Consider the following 24,258-nt stretch of genomic DNA (forward strand, 5'->3'; position numbering starts at 1 on the left):
AAATGAGCCAGCGATCTGAGTTCATAAGCTTAAGCTAAGAGTTTTGCGAGCCCAAGCTTGAAAATCTTATTTCTGAGATCTTTAAATTCCATTTGACTTCAATTGTTTAGTTGAATTTAAATTTAGGTTCGTGAAATCTTACGCACTTTGATCAAGTCCTCGTATTTGTTGTTGGCCCTGCTGATATACAATCACATAGGAAAACCAAGCAAGTCATCGGTTACAAGGGGAGGAATCAGCACGATCATTTCCTCCAAAATAGCTCTTTAATTCTGATTTTTGTTTCTCTTGGAAAAAGTTTCTACTGAGAGTAGAAACTGAAATAGTTTTTACAATTTTTGCAAAGATCTAAGAGTGATAGTACTGTTGTAGGATCGAACGTTCCTTTTTTCCCGAAAATATAATTTTTTTAAACTCTACAATAGTATTAATATTATGTTTCGATTGTTTTCTTAGCATAAACAAGTATCCAATAACTATATATGACTGCAATTGTTAATTTTAAAAAATAGAAATAAAACCAAATTAACCAAAAAAATGAAGTAGAAATTGAATTTGGCTATTTTGTCACAGTACAATTTCTATAATTTGATCTACCAATTCTTTATTCATAGATATGCTTATAAGAAACTATAAATTTTGGTGCCATCGGATTGTCCACCACATTGCTTCTGTGAACATAACAATGACAATAATATAATGGATACTCATATTTTGGATGTGTGTGAGAAATAAATAGAATGAAATGAGATAATTTTTAATAATCGAAATCATTTTCTAGCTAAAAATTCAAAATAATAGCTACTCAACCACGTTTCTTTCCTAAAAATAGCGACTAACGACTTCTTTATATGTTACTAGTGACTCGATGTACACAATATATTCGTGTTTTATGATTAATATTTTTTAAAATTAAAAACACTAATTGATTTCATTTTAAAATTTCATGTTAATTATATTAATTCAAAATAATAAGATTAAAATTATAAAAATATAATGAGACAGAAGAATTATATAGATATTATACCCAATTTCTTACAAGAGTTCATATATGTTCGGTATATTGGCATAAACTAAACGGATTTTAACTCTTTAAATTATACTAAAAAAGAGAATAATATTTTTCCTCACCAGCGCGACAATGAATTATTATTAATTGCCTATTTTATTTACTGCAGAGAAATTTGTAAATTGCAATACTATACCTTAAAAAAACCAGCTACTTCATCTTTTATTTAATAATAATAATAATAATAATAATAATAATAGACTTATTTATTTGTTGATAATTACAAATTTAGTTATCAAAAATGTTTTTAAATGAGCTCGTCGTCTGATGCCAAAGTATCAAATTTGAGTAAAAATGTCGAAATTCAATAATAATAAAAAAGGTAAGTTTTTAATGAAATATTTATATATTTATATTATGATATTCGATATATATCTAAATTGAGAAATAATATTATATATGAAATTAGTATTTTGAATAAGGTCCACTCCAACTTTCAAATGGCCGTCTCTATCTCCTAAAGCTTTTGTTTCCTTTTATTATCACATTATTGTTTTTATATGCTTACTCGAAATAGGAGGGAGGCTACTGTAATCAAGAAAAACTCCGCTTTACCACAGAATAAACCAATAATTCCCTCTTTATTTAATCAATTTTCCTCTTTCCGTGCCATCCCTTTAGCTCTATGGCCGAGGATTTCGAGGCCGCCGTTGAGGATGGCCTGCGCCTCTCCAAGCGGATATACTTTGGCAAGGACAGGGCGGTGGCGCCGCCCAAACCACCCACTGCCATGGAGAGGGCGGCGGGATACTCCTTCCTCCCTGCATCTCCAATGATTTATGCCGTGATCAGCGATCCCGCGATTGTTGATAATCCCGATATGCCGAGCTATCAGCCTCACGTGCACGGGAGGTGCGATCCGCCGGCTTTGATTCCGTTGCAGATGAGTGGGGTTTCGCTTGAGGTGGATTCTTATCTGGACATGGCTTTTGTGACGGTGACGGGCTCGTGGCGCGTGCATTGCGTCATGGGCCACCGCAGCTGTGATTGCCGCATCGCTGTCCCAATGGGCGAACAGGTAGCTTTCAGTCGAAGTTATCTTTTCTTGTCCTTTTTTTTTTTTGTAAAAAGAAAACTAAAGAAAAATTTATTTGTCAGATGTTGGTTTTCTTTTTTCATGTTTGTTTTCTTTTTATGAAAAATGACATGAAGAATGGTCTGAATTTTTTCTCGACTGAAAAATGTTTGTTTTGTTCTCAAGAGGCATATTAATTTGGCTAACAGGGTTCACTTCTAGGTGTTGAGGTTGAGGTACCAAGGAAATCATATAGTACTCAACTGATTGCCATAGACAATGAAATTGGTGCAGAAAAGGTAGCAAAGATTGAAGATGGAGGCTTTCTGAAAGCTCATATATTTACTCTTAAAGTCCCACAGGCAAGCGTTTCATCTTTTGTTCTCGAGCTGCGTTCTTTTATTTATTTAATTTTTTTTAACATTTTAGTATTTTCTGTCGTATTGAACAAAGTCTTCATGCGTTTTACTGTTTTTCAGATAGATGGAGGAACCAATCTTTCGGTCAAAATTAGATGGTCTCAAAAATTGTTGTATCGTGATGGCCAATTTACCTTGAACATTCCATTTAGTTTTCCCGAGTATGTAACCCCCGCTGGTAAGAAGATTTCTAAGCGTGAAAAGATACAGTTGAATGTTAACTCTGGGTGGGGAACCGAAGTTTTGTGCAAAACTACGAGTCATCCGCTGAAGGTACCATTTTCTTCTGGTTCTTGACGATCATACAAAATAATTTGGTGCCATTTCAATTTCAGTTTCTTTCGGAAATTTCAGGAGCGGCTACGGCAAGCGGGAAAGTTGGGTTTCTTGTATAACTCTGAAGTTCTTACATGGTCAAAAAGTGACTTTGTGTTCACATACGCAGTAAGATATCTTGTTCATATATTTGTAATTGGCGTTGAATTGGAGAAGGAATGGAAATTTAGAAATATTCTAATGCCACGAGTGCAAATTATTCAAATTCTAAGTATTATTAAAAATATCGTTCAAAAAAAAAAACTATTATTAAAAATATTGCACCACGAATGCATTTTTAAAGTTGACTGGTATTTAAGTAATTATATTGCTTAACTTTCATTGTACCTTTGTCAGATATCTTCAACCCATACTTTTGGTGGTGTGCTTTTGAGTCCTCCATCATTACACGATGTGGATCATAGAGAAATGTTTTGCTGCTATCTTTATCCGGGAGTGCAGCAGAATGAAAAGGTGAATTGTGGATCTAGTTTGTTCATGTTTAATGTCAAATATAAAATTTTTCCCATAGCTAATGACAAGTGTGAATTATAAAGTGAGAAAATAATTCCACTCAAGGTGCTCTTACCCATCCACATTCAAATTCATGCATCATAGCGTGATACCAGATGATTTTAAGTGACACTGCTAATGTTGTTTTACATTATGATACTGGTCGGTTATTCGAAAAAGAGGAGAAACACTTGAACAGCGTTAACGTAATGTGGTGGACAGAAAATATTGATTATGGGGGTGAAACATTTAAATCTAATGTAATGTACAAAGCTCAGATGTAAATGGCGAGTTGATTTTGACATAGCACATTCCCTTCTCTCAAAGTGATGTTCACCGAATATCACTTATGTTATGCAGGTTTTCAGGAGGGTTGTGGTTTTTGTTGTCGATATAAGTGGGAGCATGAAGGGTAAACTGCTTGATGATACAAAAAATGCACTCTTTGCTGCACTTTCAAAGCTCAACCCTGGAGACTCGTTTAATGTAATTGCTTTCAATGGTAAAACATACCTATTTTCCTCATCTTTGGAGTCAGCTACCGCAGGAGCTATCGAGAAAGTCACTCAGTGGGTTAATTTGAATTTTGTGGCTGGCGGGGGAACAAACATTTTGCTTCCTTTGAATCAGGTACTTTTTCATTCTTCTGTAACTTTGTGTTAATTATCCTTGTTCCACCTATCTGTTAACCATCCAGTATCTGGTTTCATTTCTGTTTTTGGTTTGATTCGAAGAAGATTTATTACGTGGTTCATTTTGGGTTCATTCAGCATATTAGAATTTTCACATTGCGAACCAAACTCAATTTTTCTGTGCGCGTATAGAAACAGAACCAAATTTTCTTTTGCTTTTTAAGATTTTGGCTTCTGTAATTGCAGTTTTGGATTGATTTTACGATTTTCAATTTATTATATACAACTTTGATCCCTGTGACTTGTGCCTAGTGGCCTCACAAAATGATGAGAAATGATTAATGTGTATTCATGCTTAAGAAATTGTTTCTGTTTTGATTATTATCAATGTTTTTTAGAAACAAATGAAATGTACAGAATTCATGGAAGTTATTTGATGACATCTTTAACAGAAACTCATCTACTTGTCAGGCCATTGAGATGTTGTCAGATTATCAAAATTATTTTCCAATCATTTTTCTCATAACTGATGGGGCTGTTGAAGATGAGAGACATATTTGTGATGCATTGAAAAGCCAGCTAACAAATCAAAAAAATGTTTGTCCACGAGTTTCCACATTTGGCATAGGTATGATTTTTATTCACTGATGTTTTTTTGTTATGATTGATATTCATTGAAAAGAATTGGAATTATAGCATACATGTATAAACAATGTAAAGGCAACCTAAAATAGTTGGGAAAATTACAAATGTAGTGTCTGGTCTTATTTTGGAAATTTTCGGGAAAAAGCTTTGGAGAAACATTCTGTAGGAATGATTTGGGAATTAAATATATGTTTGGTTTTGTTTTGGAAATGAAATTATTAGAGTAGATGATCGTTAAATCATGCGAGAACTGATTGGATAAATTTACTTTAAAATTTTAAAATAATATAGTTTAGATTGAAATTTAACATAATCATGGCGTATGTTTGGAAAATGATGAAAGTTTTGTTAAAAGTAACAGTTACTCTGGAAGAAATGAAAACGAGGGAAAATTTGTTTTGTGAAAAGAAAAGAAAATTAAATGATAGTATATAATTAATTTTTGGAGGTGAGAAACTGATTCTGGAAAATAAAAACAAACATTGCATAACTATCCCAACAACTGTATAAAAAAATCAGCGGTTCATTCTACTGATAGCGATGTCGGAACATATTTGTACCCCGAGAAGTTCCATATACAGTATAATCGTCTATAAAGTTATTAACTTTTGTGAGTGTGGTATAACTCATAAACATTTTCATTTATTTATAAATTAAAATGTGGATGTATGGATGTAAACCAATGTATTCTGCAGATACGATAAAGTACGTCATTTTATTCTCTACTATATGTAACATAGATTTCATGGTATAGATTGATTACAATTTGTTATATTCTTATTATCAATGATTTCCCTCACAATAAAGTTTTGAGATGGTTATTAAGTGCTCAACTTTTAGGTTTGCAGACTCCTAAGATCTGGGGGAAGTCATGTCTGATGGCTAAATATCATTTCTTTGTTTTATCGAATTGGAGCAACCTTTTCTCATTGCATGCTTGAGATACTTATTTGGTTGTCTCAATGGTAATATAAATATATGTAGGTGATTTCTGCAATCATTACTTCCTTCAGATGCTTGCAACAATTGGTCGTGGGCATTATGATTCTGCTATTGATGTGGGTAAGTTCTAGCCTTCTTCTAGCAACACTATGGTGCCACAAAATAGTGTGCCTGATTTTCCCGTTATCTTCCTTCAAATATTTGGTAAAACACTCATCATACTCACAAAGCAGTTGTTTCACTATAAAAGAAAATTAAATTTGTTGTGCTCTCTCGTGATTTCAATAAAGGCCATATATTCCTATTTAATTTTTGCTGCAGTTACACTTCTGTAAATTTGATATTCCCTGTTTAAAATATATTGTAATGAAACAAAAACTACCTCTTTCTGAAGAATAAGAGAGTTTCCCCAAGCAATACAAGGCTATTTTCTAATTTGTTTTACAAAATTTGACAGATTCAATCGAGATTCGAATGGAAGGACTATTTGCCAGAGCCTCATCTATCTTCCTTGCAAATATTTCTTTTGAGAATGTAGATGGACTTGATGATCTTGAGGTACTTTCACTTTCATTCCTTCGCAATTTAAGAATCAGTTAGTGGTTTACTGGTATATGCAGCACTACTGAAATCTTTTCTCATATCGGCTGACTTAATTTTCTGAATGCGCACAACTTACATTGATTTTGATTATTTTTTCCCATTATCTACAAAATCCTATTCCCAAGCAGAATATTTCGTTTTGTGGGGACTACATCCATTTAGTATTTGTCTGTCACTTGTTAATTCGATGCATGTTTTTTACAAGGAGTCAATCTTTTATGTTAGGTGTTTCCTTCTCGAATTCCAGACCTTTCAACCAAAAGTCCCTTGATCGTGTCTGGAAGATACAGTGGAACATTTCCAGAGATTCTTAAAGTTAAAGGTGTCCGACCAGATACGAGCAATTTCTCTCTTGAACTGAAGACACAAGAGGCAAAGGAGATACCTATTGACAAGGTGTGAGTCATTTGGTGCTTTGATGTGCAATGCATGATGTAAATTCGCCTTTTTTGTTCATTTTAGAATATTTTCTTTTTTCTTTGTTAGTCGAATGGCCATAAAACGATTATATGGGGATCACTTGACTTTATATTTAACATCATGATCAGGATTATTGGAATTTATATTTAGCATCATTTTCTATGTATCTGTTTCATTGCAAGATCAATTTACCAGTGCATTTTTTAGCTATATTTTTTCAACCAACTTCATCTAGTTGCTCATTTTATGGCATCTTTTGATTATGTTAATGTTGTATCATTAACAGATAGTAGCCAAGCAGCATATTGAACTCCTTACAGCTCAGGCCTGGTATTCAGAAAGTAAGGAGCTCGAGGAAAAGGTAACAACAGTTTGATATATTACAGTCAACACATAGTCCCCACATATTTTGGTTTTGGGACAATATTAACAAGACAAAATAGTGGGTTCAGTTTGGGAAATGTGACTAGAACACAAAGTATCAAATGTTTCTATGACTTCTTGGAAATTGATGACATGGTGGATGTATGAAACTCCATTTTTTATTTACAAAAAAATTCAATATATATAAATTGTTCAAACTTTCAAATGAAATTTTGAATGTTTTCAACCAAGTACAATTATTCGTACTTTAAATGAAGATATCTGTATGCAAGATGTATGTGGGGTTGTTTTAATACACGACATAATTGAAAGTTCCATCATTCAATTTAAAGTACTGAAAGCAACCATGTTTTGGAGGTAAACTGTTGATTTTATGACTTTGGCTACGACAAAGTGTGCACAGCATCTAATACATTGTTTGATATCCCATGGAACCTTTGTGAGAATCAAACTTGGTATTATTGGTTCTTCCAGGATATTCTAGAAGGTTAACTATTGATTATATATATGACTTTGGCTACGACAAAGTGTGCACAGCATCTAATACATTGTTTGATACCCCATAGAGCCTTTTATGAGAATCAAACTTGATATTATTGGTTCTTCCAGGATATTCTAGAATTTTGGTGGAAACATTGACAAAATTAAACCAAGAGCGGAATTTTTTTTCAGTTGGGTAGGAAACCCAAAATTTTGTTGAACCATTTAGGTTTCCAAAGAAACTTAGAACTTTGCTCGAGCAGATGCTCACTATCAGAAATTAACTAGTCGTACCAACTCTTCTTTCTACCGTTGCCCGCGCCATTATTTACTCATTGTGATGCCTATTATTATTTGTCATGTATCCAAAAAAGAAAAATATGTCTACTAATTTATTATTTGAAGAAAAATATGTCTACTAATTAAGGATGTGACTTGTGTCTTGGTGTGGAAAGCTTGCATATATTAAGTATGAAGATATTGGTTCGTTGTCATTTGGCAGAGTGTAGCCCTTGATGAGCTGTAATTTGATTGACAGATAGCTAAAATGAGTGTCCAAAATGCCATTTTCTCAGAGTATACTCACGTGGTTTTGCTTGAGACAGCGGAAGGGAGAACTAGTGCAAATGCAACCAATTCGAAACAGGTGCATTTACTTGAACCTTTGAAAAAGTCACTTTTATCTTCTTCTTTTTTTAATTTAAATGTCACTTTTTTCATTCATATGCCAGATTACTTTGTGTTTTGTTTCTTTAGGTTTTGCGAAGTCTAATGAAACAAAACGACAATACAGTTTGAATAATTTGAACCATGGCAAACTTATTGAAGGAACCAAATACATAAAGTGAAAAACACTAAACATTGGACCCTCTAACAAGACCTAAAACTAGAAAAATAGAACTCTATGTGTTACATACTCAACCTTTTAAACTCATTTGTTGCCTTTACCCATCATATCAAGTCCGCCACTCTGCAAAGACTAGCAAATCAGCCTTTTAAGAGTTTCAGATAGTAAACTAGAGAATTTGACTCGGAGAGTATTTTCAAGTTCCTCCCACTTCATCTCAACTAAGGCATTCCCATGGGCTTCTTTGCTAGTGGTTAAGTTAGCAGGGGTGAGGCCCAGGGAAAAGGCCGCATGTACTTGGTACACAGCTCACAAAAATTTGCACAAGTATGTCAATTGAGAATTTCCAACATATTGCATTAAGTCAAAAAGAAATGTAATTTGTGATTTTTGAGAATTGTTTTCGATTTCTGTCACATTTGTTATTTCCAAGAATAACATGAATGTCTACTTCAATTATATGCATTTTTTGCAGGTGTCGAACAAAACCGGTCATAAGAAGACCGAAGACTCTAAACCACAGAAGATAATCGTTCTGAACAACGTTGGACTCGGTTTTGGCAATATAGATGCAACGAAGGAAAACATACCTCCGGGATCTAGTGACACCAAACTCCCTGAAGCTGCTGAAATATTTATCAAAGCCACGTCCAACTGCTGTGGAAGACTTTGCGGCCACTGCTGTTGCCCGTGCTGTATCCAAATGTGCTCCCGAATGAATGATCAATGTGCAATCGTGCTCACTCAGTTGTGTGGAGCCTTGGCATGTTTAGGTTGCTACGCGTGCTGCGAGGCATGTTGTGGTGGTCAACACTAGTAAAAACAGTACTTCATGAGATATACATCAAAATTCTTGACATTAAATTTTTAGATATGAGATTATAAGACTGTTGTATCGTGACAGGAACTGTTTATCGTGTATTTTAGGGGGACATTTAAATGTATCAGTCTCTCACATTTTACATGTAAATGGAACTGGTTTGGAGGCGAGCTTGTAAAATTTTATTATTTGTATGTCTTGAAAGATCATGAAAATTCAAAATGAAATCGTTGTTCTAAATAATGTTTGTACTATTTTGTTTCCTATTCTAGCTAGTTTGTAATATTTATGTTATAATTTAAATGTCGAAATTTTTTAATGTACTTACAAAAAATTGGTCATTTACTTGCATTAATTTGGAGAGTGACTTGATCGAATGAATATATTTATAGAACTATAATTGCATGACTAAAAATACCAAACACAATAAATACAAGATTAAAATGATATTTGTAATTATTTAATACTTAACATAGTTACAACATAGTTATAAAATATTTATATATTTATGTTATTTTCATTGCATCCAAATTAAATTTAGATTAATTGATTTCAAATACATGAATTTGGTTAATTTTATTATTTACAATGAAACAACAGATCAAATATTAAATACACGTCTTAATTTTTTGCACATTAGTAATACAAAGTAGAATGAATTTCAAATTACATCATTATTGAGTGAACTTGAAATCATCGTAATTAATATGAAATATTATATAAATATGCAATATATAGATTTGAAGTTTATGGTTTTATTTCTCTAAACAACAAAAACGCACGTAAATAAATTTGAAATTCATGGATTTATAGGAGGACTTTTATTCTTCGACCAGTTGCTAATGGCAAATAACCCCAAACACTAAAATTCTCCAAATAGAAAATTAATCTGGGACATTCTATAGTCCCCAATCCACATGGCCCCTGTAGTTTAAAGGAGCCACCCTTCCTAATTATAATTATTATATTGCATTCGACCTTATTAAAATATAAAATAAATTATCTAGAATATTTTATACACGCGAAAATAATGATAATTTAATTAAGCGAACGATAAAAAGTTTATGTATTCCTATCAATCTCGAACAAACGAATATGTATAATATTATAATATGAAATAAAAAATCCAGATCGTAATCGAATGTTTGGCTCGATTTATATTATAATTTGAGTCTATGTTATTTATCCATAGTAATTATATTACACAAAACACCCTCAAGTAATATATATGAAAGAAATTATTCTATTTGAAATATGTTTCATATTCTACAAAAGAAAATATCAAGGATTGGTTACATTTGCCAAGCTACTTTTAAATCATGCTTGCATAGCATATTCTGTTTATGGGCCAGGTTAGTATCTGTGAGCTTTCGAGGCCACAGCCCATTATTTTCGGCCCAATATAGAAATTAACAAAGACATCACTTCTCGTTATGGCCCACTCTCTCGTGTTGATTTATTGCTCATAAAAATCAGAGAAAATAACCAATTGTCTGTATCCTTAAAAAACCAAAAACTGATTGATAAACCAGAGCTAAATAGGCAAGGAATCATCCCCAAGTTTGTGTAGGCGTCGGACCCATTGCACGCACTTAGCGCGATGCTCACAGGCCATGGTCATACATTTCTTGTTTCAATGGCCATTCAAACAAAAACTCGTGCATACTTGCGTGCGGAATATATATTCTATTCAAGTTCGATTTGAACAATTTAAAAATATCAGGAGAATTTTGGGAATCTGTTGAGCTTGGAGAAGTTAAAAGACGAGTCTTTCACTAGTTTGACGAAGTCTTATATAGGATTTCAACAATTTTTTATTCATGATGGACGTTCAGACGTTAATGGTTATGAGTTTTGTTCGGAGTAGATGATCGCGAGATGCTATTTAACACATTAAATAAAACACAATTGATATGCTACAATGTTTAATGAAACTGAATAGTTTACCATTTATTCCTAAATACTTATATAACTTATAAGATTTTGTTAACTGTGCTAGTAACAGTTGTATCAGTAGAAAAAAGCTTATCGAAGTCTAAGTTAATAAAGATTTATCTACGATTAACAATATCGCAATATAACTAGATGAGCTAACTATGTTATCGATTAATAAAGAAATGGTCAGACAGTTGGATTAGACAAATTTTATAAATATTTTGAACTCTAAAACAACTAAACAAATAGTATTTATAAAATTATTTCAAGTATTCACTGACTTGGTATTTGATTAAATATTTGGTTTCTAGTATATTTGTGTGTTGTCTGGTTACTGCTTCCCTCGATTACATCTAACGGTCAGAAACAACGAAGGCACATTGTTAAGACAAATAACGAGATCCAGGCAATCGAACCCCTTGGCCTATATAATCGATCACCATTTTCTTCTTACCCGTGCTTTCTCACCTGTTGTCCTGCCTTCGAGGGTTTTTTTTCCCCTTTCTTCTTTTATTTTTCTCTTCATTTTTCTTTATTATTTTTTTTATTTTTTCCCGTTCTTGTTTCTTACCCTGTAAGAACCTTAATTTATTTTTTGTTTTATCACCTTTTTTCTGCCCTTTTTTTTTGAGTAAAGGCGAAGATGCATCAGCAGAGGTTGAAGCAACAGCAAGCGCTAATGCAGCAATCTCTTTATCATCCGGGTCTCCTTGCTCAGCCTCAGGTTTTTGTTACCTTTTTATTTTTAATTTTTTTACCTTATCAAGTTTTCATTTATTTTTTTGTTTGATGTTTTTTTTTTTCCAGTTAAAATTTGTTGATTGAATTGCTCGTATTATGGATCTGTGTTGGTGAATGAAATTATAAAGAAAATTCCGGAACTGGATTATTTGTAACATATTAACGATGTTACTTGTTTACCTGGCTCAGTGGAGAATCTGTATAATAAATAATTACTCGTTTAAAAAAAGGTGAATTTTTCATGATTGGGATACCGATGATTGTTTTCAAATGGTTGGTTATTTAAGTGAAGCTAGGTAGTATCAGTCTTTTCCCATTTCAGTTCAAGATCAAAGTTGGACAATGTGCTGATAAATTGCTTTGTCACAGTAAGTTGTGCTGTATTTATCTACTGAAAACTTATTTCCTTCAAGTTCCTCTTGGTTTGCGAGTGCAATCAGGCAAGCAGTTTCTAGACGTGGCATTTCTGGGTTTTTTCCTATGCATAATAAATATGTAAGAGAGATGTTTGGATATCTGCTATGTTGTTGCTAGTTAGACGGCAGACTTTGGAAATTATGTTCTTAAATTTTAGTTTTTTTTATAAATTAAATTTGAGAGAGCTTTTTTTTAGTCAAATGTGAATGTTTAATTTATGACATGTATCTACAATTGATGGGGCCGGTCCCTTCGCTTTAAAGAATTTGACAAAATGGGAGCATTCAGTACGTAGAAGTCGGGAAGTTTGATGAAGTATCTGTTGATGTGGAAATGGACATGTGGGGTTTTAAATCTGTTGTCAAGATGTGTCTTCTGCGTTTGGATTCTGTAAACCTCAATGTGTTCTATGTCTTTGTCCATATGTGGAATTGAGGTGATAATAAAAAGCAAATTGTGTTTGATCTAGCGTATCCCATTAAATATTTGTATTTCATTTTCACGGTTTTTTATTATCCAGTCTGACATCTCTTATGACTTGTTTACTTAATGCAGATAGAGCCTATCTTGAGTGGAAATTTGCCTCCCGGATTTGATTCAAGTACATGCCGTAGTGTGTGAGTTCCCAGCGCCCTGATTTTTTGAGCCCTTTGATTTTTGTTCTTTTTCCGATTTCCCTTTTCATTTCTCGTCCTTGTGCTGAAGCAGTTTTCACCATATTGAAATATTAAGTTATTTCATAGATGCTGATTGAATTATTTTGTGGCATATGATACTTCAGGACTAGCTATCTCAATGTAAAGGAGCAATATTTGTTGATTAATAAGCCATTTTGTGATGCCACATAGGTATGTCGGAAACATCCACCCACAAGTTACGGAACCACTTCTTCAAGAGGTTTTTGCTAATACTGGTCCTCTCGAAGGTTGCAAGCTCATTCGTAAAGAGAAGGTGTGGTCTTATGTCTCGTTGTTTCACCTTCATCTATTCATGTACTCTGAGAAAAATTTGTTTTTCTCTCCTATGTATTCATGCTTCCCTTACTCTCTTGACTTCTATGCTTATGCAGTTTCAGATGACTTGTAATTTCATTGTGGCTCTTGAATGTTTTGTTAGATATCCATGTTTGATTCGTTATGAATATTTCTAGAGGTTGTCTCAGTGTTATCAACAACTAGTAAAGTATGCTCCAACTAATTATATACACTTTCTGTTACTTTTGTTGCCATCAATATTCTTATTGTTGTAATTTACCCTAACAAGTGTGTGACGTACCTCCCATTTTTTTCCTCTTTATGATAGAAAAGTTAATATCTGTGTTACCCAGTATTTATTAGGACAATGAATAAAGTCATAAACACATCAAAGTTTTAGTTCCTTGCTAAGGTTTGCATTTTAATCACCTTTTATTCAGTGATTGACCTACTTCACTGAAGGAGGTTTTATTTATTGAAGTGCTAATCTTCTCATCTTAATGAGTGTTTCCAACCTGTAATGCAGTCATCCTATGGCTTTGTGGATTACTTTGATCGCCGATCAGCCGCCCTTGCTATCGTGACTTTGAATGGGAGGCAATTGTAAGTTTGAAGATTGGTAAATTATTTGCTTTACAGTGGTTCTTGATTATTTAAATGCAAATTTGCAGGTTTGGTCAAGCTATTAAAGTTAACTGGGCATATGCTAGTTCGCAGAGAGAGGACACGACAAGTATGTTATATATATATATATATATATATCCAGAATCTCTACCTTTGATCCTCTTTTTCGTCACCATTAGCGATTTTATTTTACGCCAACTTGTTTGGGACTGAGTTTTGGTGATTAGTTATACACTTGATTTTACAGATCAATTCAATATTTTTGTTGGTGATCTTAGCCCAGAGGTTACGGATGCTACCTTATTTGCATGTTTCTCTGTCTATCCTAGTTGTTCGTAAGTTCAATTTTGTTTGCAATTCCTTGAGGTTGAGATCCTCCCTTGATTTCACTAGCAACTCAACCAACAGCCATCATTCTATTGATGCAGAGATGCAAGGGTCATGTGGGATCAGAAGACTGGTCGCTCAAGGGGCTTCGGTTTTGTTTCTTTTCGTAATCAGCAGGTCTGAGTATGGATTTTTTATTTGTCTTTGCTATTTGTGCAAGTATTAATTATTTAATCATTCTGTATTTTGTGCGACTTCCAGGAAGCTCAAAGTTCAATAAATGACTTGAATGGTGGGTATGCTTTACTTTGCAGCTCTTTTTTTAAAAAAAAAATTTAAATCTGACTCTCTTTTGTGGAATTCTTTTATTTTATTTTTAATTTATTTTCGGTTTTTTGGGCTACAAATTTATGCATAATACCAGTATTTTTTTTTAGGTTTTCACGTTAAAAGATATATTTTCTGATGAATTTTTGTATCAGTATTGGACCTCAGGGATCCTTGTTTCTAATCTCATGTTGACTGCTTCATGCAATAATGATGTAATGTTGATACATTCATGAAAAGTCTGAATGAAGTTATGATGATTGTGGCTGCATGATAAGAATTTTTTTGTTTTTACAAGAATCACCATGTTAGATCTAGTGAGCCCTTGCTGTTTATACTTGTTTGGCGAAGAATCTCAAACATATTTAATATCCTCTGGTTGACTCAGAAAAAAGCTCCTTTTTTATGACACCTGATTGGTTGCAATGATGATTTTGCTATAATCTGTATGGTATGAGTTGTGGTTGATATTTAGTTCTAAAGCAATACTTTTCCCCTTGAAATTGCAGGGAAGTGGCTTGGAAGTAGACAGATCCGCTGCAACTGGGCCACAAAAGGTGCTGGTCTGGGTGATGACCAGCAGAGTTCTGATTTAAAAACCATCGTGGAACTCACAAATGGAACATCAGGTTAGTTATCTACAACAAATCGCTTTTATAGATCTGGTTCTGAATGTTAGTGACCATTTCAATGGTATTCTGTTTCAAAAAATGTTGTAGAACTAACGAGTGGAACGTTGGGTTTAACCATTCACAATTTATATCGTTTCTGTAAATCTGCTTTCGAATTTAATGATTGTTGTTGTTGAATGATGAGGCACTTGGCTTTGAACCAAGCAGGAGCCCCAGTTGCTAGATGTATTGTAATTTTGATTTATTTGATTTAACGTTGAAGAGGATATGGGTTTTTCTTTGGGTTTATCCACATTTGTCATATGTTGTATTATTTTTTCCTCATGATTCATTCTGCAGAAGATGGTCTGGAAAAGAGGAATGAAGATGCCCCAGAAAACAATCCACAGTATACGACTGTCTATGTTGGCAATCTTTCTCCTGAAGTAAGTATATATTTAAGCTTATCTATATTATGTGCAAAATCTGTCTTTTGTGGCATGCGACCATGGCAATCTGGCCTCTCTATTATGAAATGAAGTGATGGTTCGTTAATGTTAATTTTAGAGGTGAACTAGGAACTGCATCAGCTATTTGAGTTGTTTTGATGTGACTTGATGAATCCTTGTAAGTATCCTACATATGGTAACTAGTTCCTCTTTCTGATCTGTAAAAAATTAGAACTGCAACTGGTTCAGATTTGGTCATATATAAACTTACTGAACCATAATCATCTCTAGGAGACTAGGACACCTTTGAGGTTGTGATCTTCTGCAATCCCTCCGTCTTGTTTAGAAAAGTTTTCCTTTATATATGTTTTTGTCAAATCTGTTTTGTCTAGATATTCAATGTATCATACCTGCCTACTTTCTGAACTCTGATCAATAATGAATTACTGTGTAATTGCTTTACGTACATAATAATTTATTTAATTTTTTGTTCATTAGTTTTGTTTCCCTGCTGATGACGCTAATAGTTACATATATAGTGATTTATTCGTTGCTCTTGTTTGAGGAGTTGGGACAAAAAATATTTTCTGTTCATATTGCTAACAACACTCATTGCAGGTGACATCTGTTGATCTACACCGTCATTTCCATGCACTTGGAGTTGGAGCAATTGAGGATATCCGTGTTCAGCGAGACAAAGGTTTTGGCTTCATAAGATATAGTAGTCATGCTGAAGCAGCTCGCGCTATCCAAATGGGAAATGCTCGAATCCTTTTTGGCAAACCGATAAAGGTACACATTCATTATATACACCCATTGGTCGGTCTATCTATATCTATATATACGAACCTGTCATTCAACTCTCAAAGCCTCCACTAATGGTTGAAAAAACTGAAAATATTTTATTAATTTATGCGCACTTTTTTTACATTAGGTGCAACTCGCTTAAATAATTTACAATGCACATCCAATCCTCATATCTTTGGTAAGGATTTCAATCTTTATCTATTTATAAATAAATAAATCAAATCACAAAAAATAACGATCCTTTACAAAAGATAAGATTTGATTTAGTCTAGTTTCAATATTTCTACACCCCCCCAAGCTTGTCTATAGATGATAAGACCAAACTTGTGAATAAGAAACGCACATGGTTTTTTGTCAGAGCTTTAGTGAGTAGATCAACTAGTTGATGAGAGAAGAGAACATATTCAATGTCGATTGTGCCTTAATCCAACTTTTCTTTGATGAAATGACAATCTATTTCTGCATGCTCTGTTCTATCACGATGGACATGATTGTGAGCTATACTGATGGTAGGCTTGTTATCACAATATAGCTTCATAGGCTTTCAAGTTCAATCCTCAATTCTTCCATGACATTCTTTATTCATATGAGTTGCATATTCCATGTGACATGACCCATGTTCAGCTTCTGCACTGCTCTTAGCCACAACAGATTTTTTCTTGCTCCTCCAAGTTACCAAATTTCCCCACAATAGTGTACAATATTTTCGATCATTGATTGAACCGGCCCAATCCGGATTAGTGAATCCTTGTATTTCCTTGTCATTGGTTTCGGTTAAGAATAAACATTTTCCAGGTGTCTGTTTCAAATATCTCAAAGATTCGACACACAACATTGAGATGACCTTGACGAGGAGCATTCATATATTGGTTGACTAAGCTTAGTCCAAATGCAATGCCTGGCCTTGTATGCGATAAGCCTTCCAACAAGGCGCTCGTAATTTCCCATGTCGACTAATTCACCTTCAAGCATCTTTTCTTTATTACCATGTTCAATTGGGGTCTTACTTGGTTTGCAGCCTAGCATGCTTCTCTCTTCCAAAATATCCAAGGTGTATTTCTTTTGAGTAACAAAAATACCTTTTCTTGCTCTTTTTTATCTTCATTCCTAAGAAATACTTTATTGCTCCAAGATCTTTGACTTCAAACTCTTTGGGCATCATCATTTTGATTTTATCCATTTCTTCATTATCATCTCCGGTGATAATAATATCATCAATATAGACAATGCTCACAATAATCTTCCCCTACTCAGAGTGTTTCTCTAACATTGTGTGGACAGCCAGTCCCTACTTGTAACTAAATCTCTTGATGGCTTTTGAAAACTTGTCAAACCAAGCTCTATGAATTGTTTTAAACCTTAGAGAGATTTCTTAAGTTTACTAACAGTTTCCCCTCCTCGATTCTCTGCAAATCCCGGAGGTTGACACATATAGACCTCATCTTCCAACTCACAGTTTAAAAATGCATTTTTAATATCAAATTGTTGCAAAGAACAATCAAGATTTACTGCTAAAGTGAGAAGGATCCGAACCGTATTGAGTTTGGCAACATCGGCAAAAGTCTCATTATAGTCAATCCTGAAGGTTTGTGTGAAGCCTTTGGCCACCAGCCGGGTTTTTTACCTTTCTACAGAGTCATCTGTCTTATATTTGACAGTGAAAACCCATTTATATCCTACGCACACTTGCCCTATTGTAATCTCACCAAGTCTAATGTTTTGTTTTTTCAAGGGCATCCATCTCTTCTAGGACATCAGCTTTCCCCTCCGAAACTCTCAATGCCTTTTCGATAGACCTTGGAATAAATATACTAGCTATATTTTAAGTAAAAACATGAAATGGAAGAGATAATTCGAGTAGGAGACAAACTGGGAGATAGGATGTGGAGTACAATTCCTTACACCTTTTCTAACGGCTATTGGCAAGTTTAGATCAAGAATGGGTATACCTGGTTCTTTGGGAGGTTTCACTATCGGGTCATTCGCTGACTGTGAGTAGGATTCGTGACTGCTTTCTCAATGTGAGATTTGTTCCTGCCAGAGTAGACTTGTAGTTCTTGCTGTCTAGGAACATGTGCTTGTTCTGTATGGCTGGAAGAGGGCTGGAAGGGTGCTGGGTGTACTGGACGAGTTGGGAATGCTGCTGAACGAGCTGGAGGTGCTACAGGATGAACTCCTAGGTGAATTGAAATTTGGTACTGGATTGCTGGGTGAAGAATCAATCAGTGGGTAAAGGAGTGTTGAACTTTAGAGGGCGGCTTCGTAGGCGATTTATCAAGTAGGCTGAAGTTAAGACATCTCTCCACAAATATTTGGGACTGTTCTTTGTAAGTATAAGGGCCTTAGAAACTTCTAACAAGTGCCTATTCTTTCTTTCCGACAGTCCATTTTGTTGTGGAGTATCAACACAAAAGTTTTGATGTATGATCTCATGCTGTGATAAATACACTCACCGAAAATGGAATTAAAGTAATCCCTCCCATTATCAGTTCTTGGCATTCGAATTTGGGCCTGAAATTGGGTCTGGACAATTTTATGAACGATTTGGAAACCAAGAATTATTTTTCTTTTCATAATACGATAAGGATATGACAAATTTTGAAAATATAAGATATGATACGGTTAGGATATGACAGTTATTAAAATAACATAAATATTTCAAAATAGTGCTTTTGGTGGAGAAGAAAGTTAGAAACTATATAGAGTGGAGCAGAAAGTCAGAAACAATAACTTGGGGATAACATGCGGCGTCGGCTGCGAGCGGCAAAAGAGGCGAGTGAGGTCAGCCTGAGAAAGATTGGTAGAAAGATCGATTATAATTGTGCAGCATGTTTAAAAAGCACAGAGCCCAATTCCATTTAATTAATTATTTTCCTATCAGTTCTCAGAAATTTCGGATTTTTTCAATTCACTCCAATAACTTTTAAATATTTGCAATTTTGTCCAAACGTATTCGGAAAAACGTTATGCGCCATATCCAAAACGTATCTGACTGGTCAAAACTCCAAAAAGTCGATGACACGGTGGAATTTGGAGTTGGTCATTCTTCAGTTATATCCCCTAATTTTCCCCGGCACAAATCACGATCTTCACTGATTGTGCCCAATGGGGATAATTTTTTATATCTAGTTTATGGATTGTAATTGAAAAAAGGCTGAGTGATCATTCCCCAGAAAGGTTGCAATCGGAGCAAGGGCTTGTTTGGCTTTAGAATCTCCGGAAACAAAACTGTCACTCGAAGATAAGGCATCATTTTTGGCCATTTTTAACCTTAGGCTCGTGAGACCATGAAAAACATAGAATATTTTTTCAATTTATGTTCACACTTTTTTACATTTGGTGCAGCCCACTTAAATAATTACAATGCAGATCCAATCCTTGTATATTTGGTAAGAATATAAATCTATATCTATCTATAAATATAAATTAATAAATCCTATCACAAAATAAAACCATCCTATACAAAAGATAACATTTGATTTAACTAGTCTCAATAGTTATACAGCTATTAATTGACGCCATCTTGATCAGGTTCCAGTCAATTACAAAACATAACAATTTGGGTTCATATTTTCTTGAAAAAGGCTCAAATTAAAGACCTAATAAATAAATATTATCATACTGCAGTGCTCATGGGGTAGTAAGCCTACTCCTCCAGGAACCAGTTCTACCCCTCTACCTCCTCCAGCTGCAACTTATATGCCAGGATTTACGGCTGCCGATCTTGCTGCCTATGAGCGGCAACTTGCTTTGAGTAAAATGATGGGTGATGCACAAGCCCTGATGCATCCACAGGGTCAGCGATTTGCTGCTGCCACTCAGCCTCTATATGACACCATGTATTCAAGCATCGGCACATCCCAACAACCCATGTTCTATCAGTAGCAATGGTAATCTGAAGTGTTGCTGCTTTCAATAGCATGCAGGAATTTAAGTTAGCAAGCTGCTGCTGTTCTTTTTTTTTTTTCCGTTCGAAACTACTTTTGCTGCTGCGTTTTGTTTTCATTTTAAGTGCGTCTTATAAGTGATTGTAGCTTTTGTTTTATGAATACTACTACATNTAGGGGTGATCAAATTTTTTTATTAACCGCCCGAACCGAATTGCACCACACCGTTTTTCATAATATTTTATAAAAATCGCGATTAAAAATATTAATCATAAACCGCACTGCATTTGCAGTTCAGTTATTTTTTTTGCCAAAAACCGCACCGCCTAAACCACTTGCCATAATATTTAGCCTGGATTTATAATAATTTGTAAACAACATATTCAAATAAAAAAGTCATCATTCATTATATCTCAACTCCTTTCAAAATTATTATTCTTACAAATAAAACTTATATTTTTCTTAATTATTCTTCATATTAGTCTTTTATTAGAGTATTTATTTCTTTTGCTACAATATTTTGTTTGAAGTTTGAAAGCAAAAAAAGATAAAATAGTGTAAATGTCATTTTTGTTGTGAGTGTGTTGTGTTGTTAAATTATTAACTTAGTTTTGAATCTTGATTATTGTTTTATCTATTTTTATCTTTATATGCTTTGAACTATATTTTATATTTGAAGACAATATATTGTTGTTGTTTTCAAATAAATTAGAATATATGTTCTAATATTTTTCATTAAAAAAAACCGTAAACCGACCGCAACAGCTTAAAACCGCTAAAAACCGCAAAGCTAATTCTTCATGTAAAATCGCGATTATTTTTAATACTAACCGACCGCATATGGCAATTCAATTTGAATTTTAAAAAAAAAAAACCGCAAAACCGCACCGTGATTACCCCTTGATAACCCAAATAAGATATCCGTCTCACAAAATACGACCCGTGAGANACGCATATGGTGATTCGGTTTGAATTTTTTAAAAAAAACCGCAAAACCGCACAATGATCACCCTTCTGGTTATACAACGTATCGAGTGCGTGACACTTCAGTGCATAAATTATACCTCAGCAGGCGGGCTTCCACATAAAACCACGTGGTGTAGCTAAGTTTGTTCGATGCGTAGTACCCAAATACGGTCGATCCTACGGTGATGAACGAGCCACATGTGTTTTTTTTTCACATATTCCAATGCATAGCATCATCATATAAAAAATGTACGAGACTCCGTGTCTTTTGGATCAACCTTAAGATATCGTCTCAAAGATAACATCGAAACATTATCATATAAAAAATGTACGAGACTAGTTAGGAAATCGTCTCAAAGATGACATCGAACAAACTATCTGGTTATCGGTAGAATAATTGCTAAACTCTCATCCGATTTCTCGAATTTCTTAGCAGTCAACGCAACGCTATGGCAGAGGCCTCGATTGCCTGAGATGGGAGCAAATAACATGAAGAACAGAGTAAAGGCAGGCCAGTCTGTCGAGCTCGGTAGACATTTCACACTTGTACATATACTCGAAGAGTTGGATGTAGAGATATAAACGATCTAAATCAAGTCAAATAACATTAGGCTTGAGTTTGCTCGAGCTGAGATTCGAGTTTTTATCATCATGTTTGAGCTCGACTGGTCTTGAAATTACTAAGCTCGCGAAAAATTCGAGCTCGGCTCGTTAAAAGCTCGTTTATCATGGTAATCAAGTCGGGCTCAATTTTGATTCATTAATAGCTCGTTTATCATATTTAACAACCATGTTTGAAATCATTTTCAAATGAGCTCGTAAAACATACAATTGATATCGAGTTTGATCTTGATTTGAACTTGTTAAAAATTAAATATATCTATGTTCAATTCCTTCCATTGTGATTAATACTAATATTTTTAATTGTCAACTCTACAAATGAGTCAAGCTCGAGCTCACGAGCCACCTAAACAAGCCTAGCTCGAACTCACAAGCCTATTAACGAAAATATCTGCGAACTCACGAGCCGAATATCCTGATCAGGTTAGAACTTGGTTTGATAAAATTGTCGAGCTCAAAATCGAGCTCGAGCTAAGCTCGATATGATTTACAAACAAGCTCAAACGAATTTTTTATCAAGTCGAGGTCCGAATAATTACATGAGTCCGAGTAAACAAGGGAATATGACAGAGAACCATATGTGCACCGACGACGGCTGTAAATAAGCAAATATGGTAAAAAGTTGATCGGTGTAACAATGTTTATCTACTTTAGACATATTAACATCCTGCCTTGAGTATTTTCATCTTTTCTTCCTCGTGCGAGTGTCAGGTGAAGTTTCTCTAGGAATCATCTAACGTGGTCGGAGATAGTTTTTGCTTATTTCTTAAACTTCCATGTTCGAAGAGTAAGCGATCATCTTCTGAGACAGATTTGATATATAAGGGATTTGCCAGCGTCAAACATTATCATCATTCGAGAAATCCAACAAATAACATGGAATTATAGATTGCTCGTTGATTATAATACTTATAGGTATGTAATTTAGCAAAATATATTATCTTAATTGACCAACCATCCAACCCACCCACTCGACCACGTAAATCACAAGCCACCATCTCAAATGACAATTTGGGAAAACTAACAGTAACATAAAATTAACCATTCACGCACTTTTCTGTCAGCAAAACTTGGTCAATATCATCATCACTTACAACGATAGAGATCGATTCTCAAGAACCCCCCTTGCTCATATACTTGTTGAGTTTCTATCTCTATTTACTCTGATAACACAGGTATATTATATCTGTGGACTCCTTTGCAACCGCACAAGTTATTTTTGTTGCACATGAAAGCTAAATTGCAAGGATCCCAGTAGTGAAAACATGTCCATTTGAAAGGGGCGAGCTCGAAACCTCGACGGGTCTCGAGTTTTCTGATCTGCACTTCTCTTTGCGCTCGTCCATTACAATTTGACTGTATCGACACTCTGAGCTACAAAATGCTTTGTCACCCCTGCGAAATTCCATGCAAGAAAAATGAGATAGATGTCCAGTTGCTCACTTTACTAATCACCATGATTTACTTTACTTTTCAAAGGTTTTTAATCGATCAAGAATCGAGTTATTTTCTTGATTCCATATTGTTTAATCAAGAAAACACATCTTGCTAGGGAACATAGAATTTTACCTGTACATGTATATGTCTTTGCCATGGAGTTGCTTCTTGCACAAGTTGCAGGAGCTCAGGAAATCGGCCGCCGGAGCTCCGTCGAAGTCCCCCAATCTTAGCGGAGATATGTGGAATACACTGGCCCGGGTGCTCGTTCCGCTGCTTTGTATTCTGAAAGGGGCCCTTTCGTCACCCTTCCTACCATGCTCCATCCCACCATAATACACTTTAGTGTAGTGGTTATCTGGTCCATGGGACGTCACAATTGTGTATTCCTCTGAACTTCCCATCTCAAATTCCTCCAAATATCCCCCAAATTTTAACGGATTCTTCACCGGAATGGGGTTAGATCGACTCATCTTTCGGCTGAACAACGCTATATTAGCCGGAGTTTCACCCACGCGATCACCGGATTTCTCGAGTGCCGCCACAATTCCTAATCCAACCCCACCAAAATCGAAACATTTTATCCCTTTCGGGGACTGAGCTTTGGGCTCTAAGTGGCTTCTCCAACCGGTGACAACATCAACCATGCCGGATCTATTGCCGGAAACCAATGATCCGGCGAGTCTCCCGATCACCCGCTTCGGGTTTTTCCCGATCATGGCTGGACTAATCTTTTCTACTTAGCTGGAAAGATATCCAATTTGTTGCAGAAAGAATCGAGAGATGTATTTTGATATCTCAATGGAGTCTTGAAAAATGGCTCATTAGGAGGATTCTCAATATATGCTTGATGGAGTCGTTGGACTTGGAAGTGAGGTAGCTTTTTTTCTTTCTTTTTAAATTATTTTATTTTAAAAAGCGTTTTGTTTTGTTTTTTTTATTGTTTATATTTTATTGGGATATGTCTTTTGTAAGACGGTCTCACAAATCTTTATCTGTGAGACGGATCAACCCTACAGATATTCACAATA

The 24,258-nt window shown here is 34.7% G+C and overlaps 4 protein-coding genes across 4 annotated transcripts in view; 2 read left to right on the forward strand and 2 right to left on the reverse strand.

The window, feature by feature from the left end:
• Nucleotides 1-13,209, reverse strand: part of LOC140991324 (uncharacterized) — a 78,663-nt gene extending 65,454 nt beyond the window's left edge. Inside the window, exon 1 of the mRNA XM_073461237.1 lies at nt 13,194-13,209. The gene's annotated coding sequence lies outside the window, so the exon portion shown is untranslated. The remainder of the gene's footprint in view (nt 1-13,193) is intronic.
• LOC140991721 (uncharacterized) lies at nt 1,556-9,106 on the forward strand. The gene is made up of 13 exons (XM_073461840.1): nt 1,556-2,087; nt 2,294-2,446; nt 2,564-2,776; nt 2,858-2,947; nt 3,176-3,292; nt 3,692-3,961; nt 4,435-4,591; nt 5,593-5,670; nt 6,008-6,108; nt 6,379-6,549; nt 6,860-6,934; nt 7,976-8,083; nt 8,760-9,106. Exons 1-13 carry the CDS (start codon nt 1,695-1,697, stop codon nt 9,099-9,101), a joined length of 2,268 nt encoding a protein of 755 aa, XP_073317941.1. The 5' UTR covers nt 1,556-1,694; the 3' UTR covers nt 9,102-9,106.
• On the forward strand, nt 11,494-20,361 carry LOC140991320 (oligouridylate-binding protein 1-like). The gene is made up of 12 exons (XM_073461231.1): nt 11,494-11,763; nt 12,753-12,814; nt 13,046-13,148; nt 13,698-13,774; nt 13,843-13,904; nt 14,043-14,130; nt 14,224-14,299; nt 14,384-14,414; nt 14,959-15,078; nt 15,421-15,506; nt 16,128-16,301; nt 19,944-20,361. Exons 1-12 carry the CDS (start codon nt 11,683-11,685, stop codon nt 20,199-20,201), a joined length of 1,218 nt encoding a protein of 405 aa, XP_073317332.1. The 5' UTR covers nt 11,494-11,682; the 3' UTR covers nt 20,202-20,361.
• A 2,012-nt stretch (nt 20,362-22,373) lies between these two features.
• Nucleotides 22,374-24,088, reverse strand: LOC140956361 (FCS-Like Zinc finger 13-like). The gene is made up of 2 exons (XM_073413080.1): nt 23,360-24,088; nt 22,374-23,185 (listed from the first exon to the last, which is right to left on the reverse strand). Exons 1-2 carry the CDS (start codon nt 23,944-23,946, stop codon nt 23,026-23,028), a joined length of 747 nt encoding a protein of 248 aa, XP_073269181.1. The 5' UTR covers nt 23,947-24,088; the 3' UTR covers nt 22,374-23,025.
• Nucleotides 24,089-24,258: the final 170 nt, after the last annotated feature.

This window comes from Primulina huaijiensis, chromosome 13 (assembly GCF_012295235.1).
Source record: "Primulina huaijiensis isolate GDHJ02 chromosome 13, ASM1229523v2, whole genome shotgun sequence".
Lineage (NCBI taxonomy): Eukaryota > Viridiplantae > Streptophyta > Magnoliopsida > Lamiales > Gesneriaceae > Primulina > Primulina huaijiensis.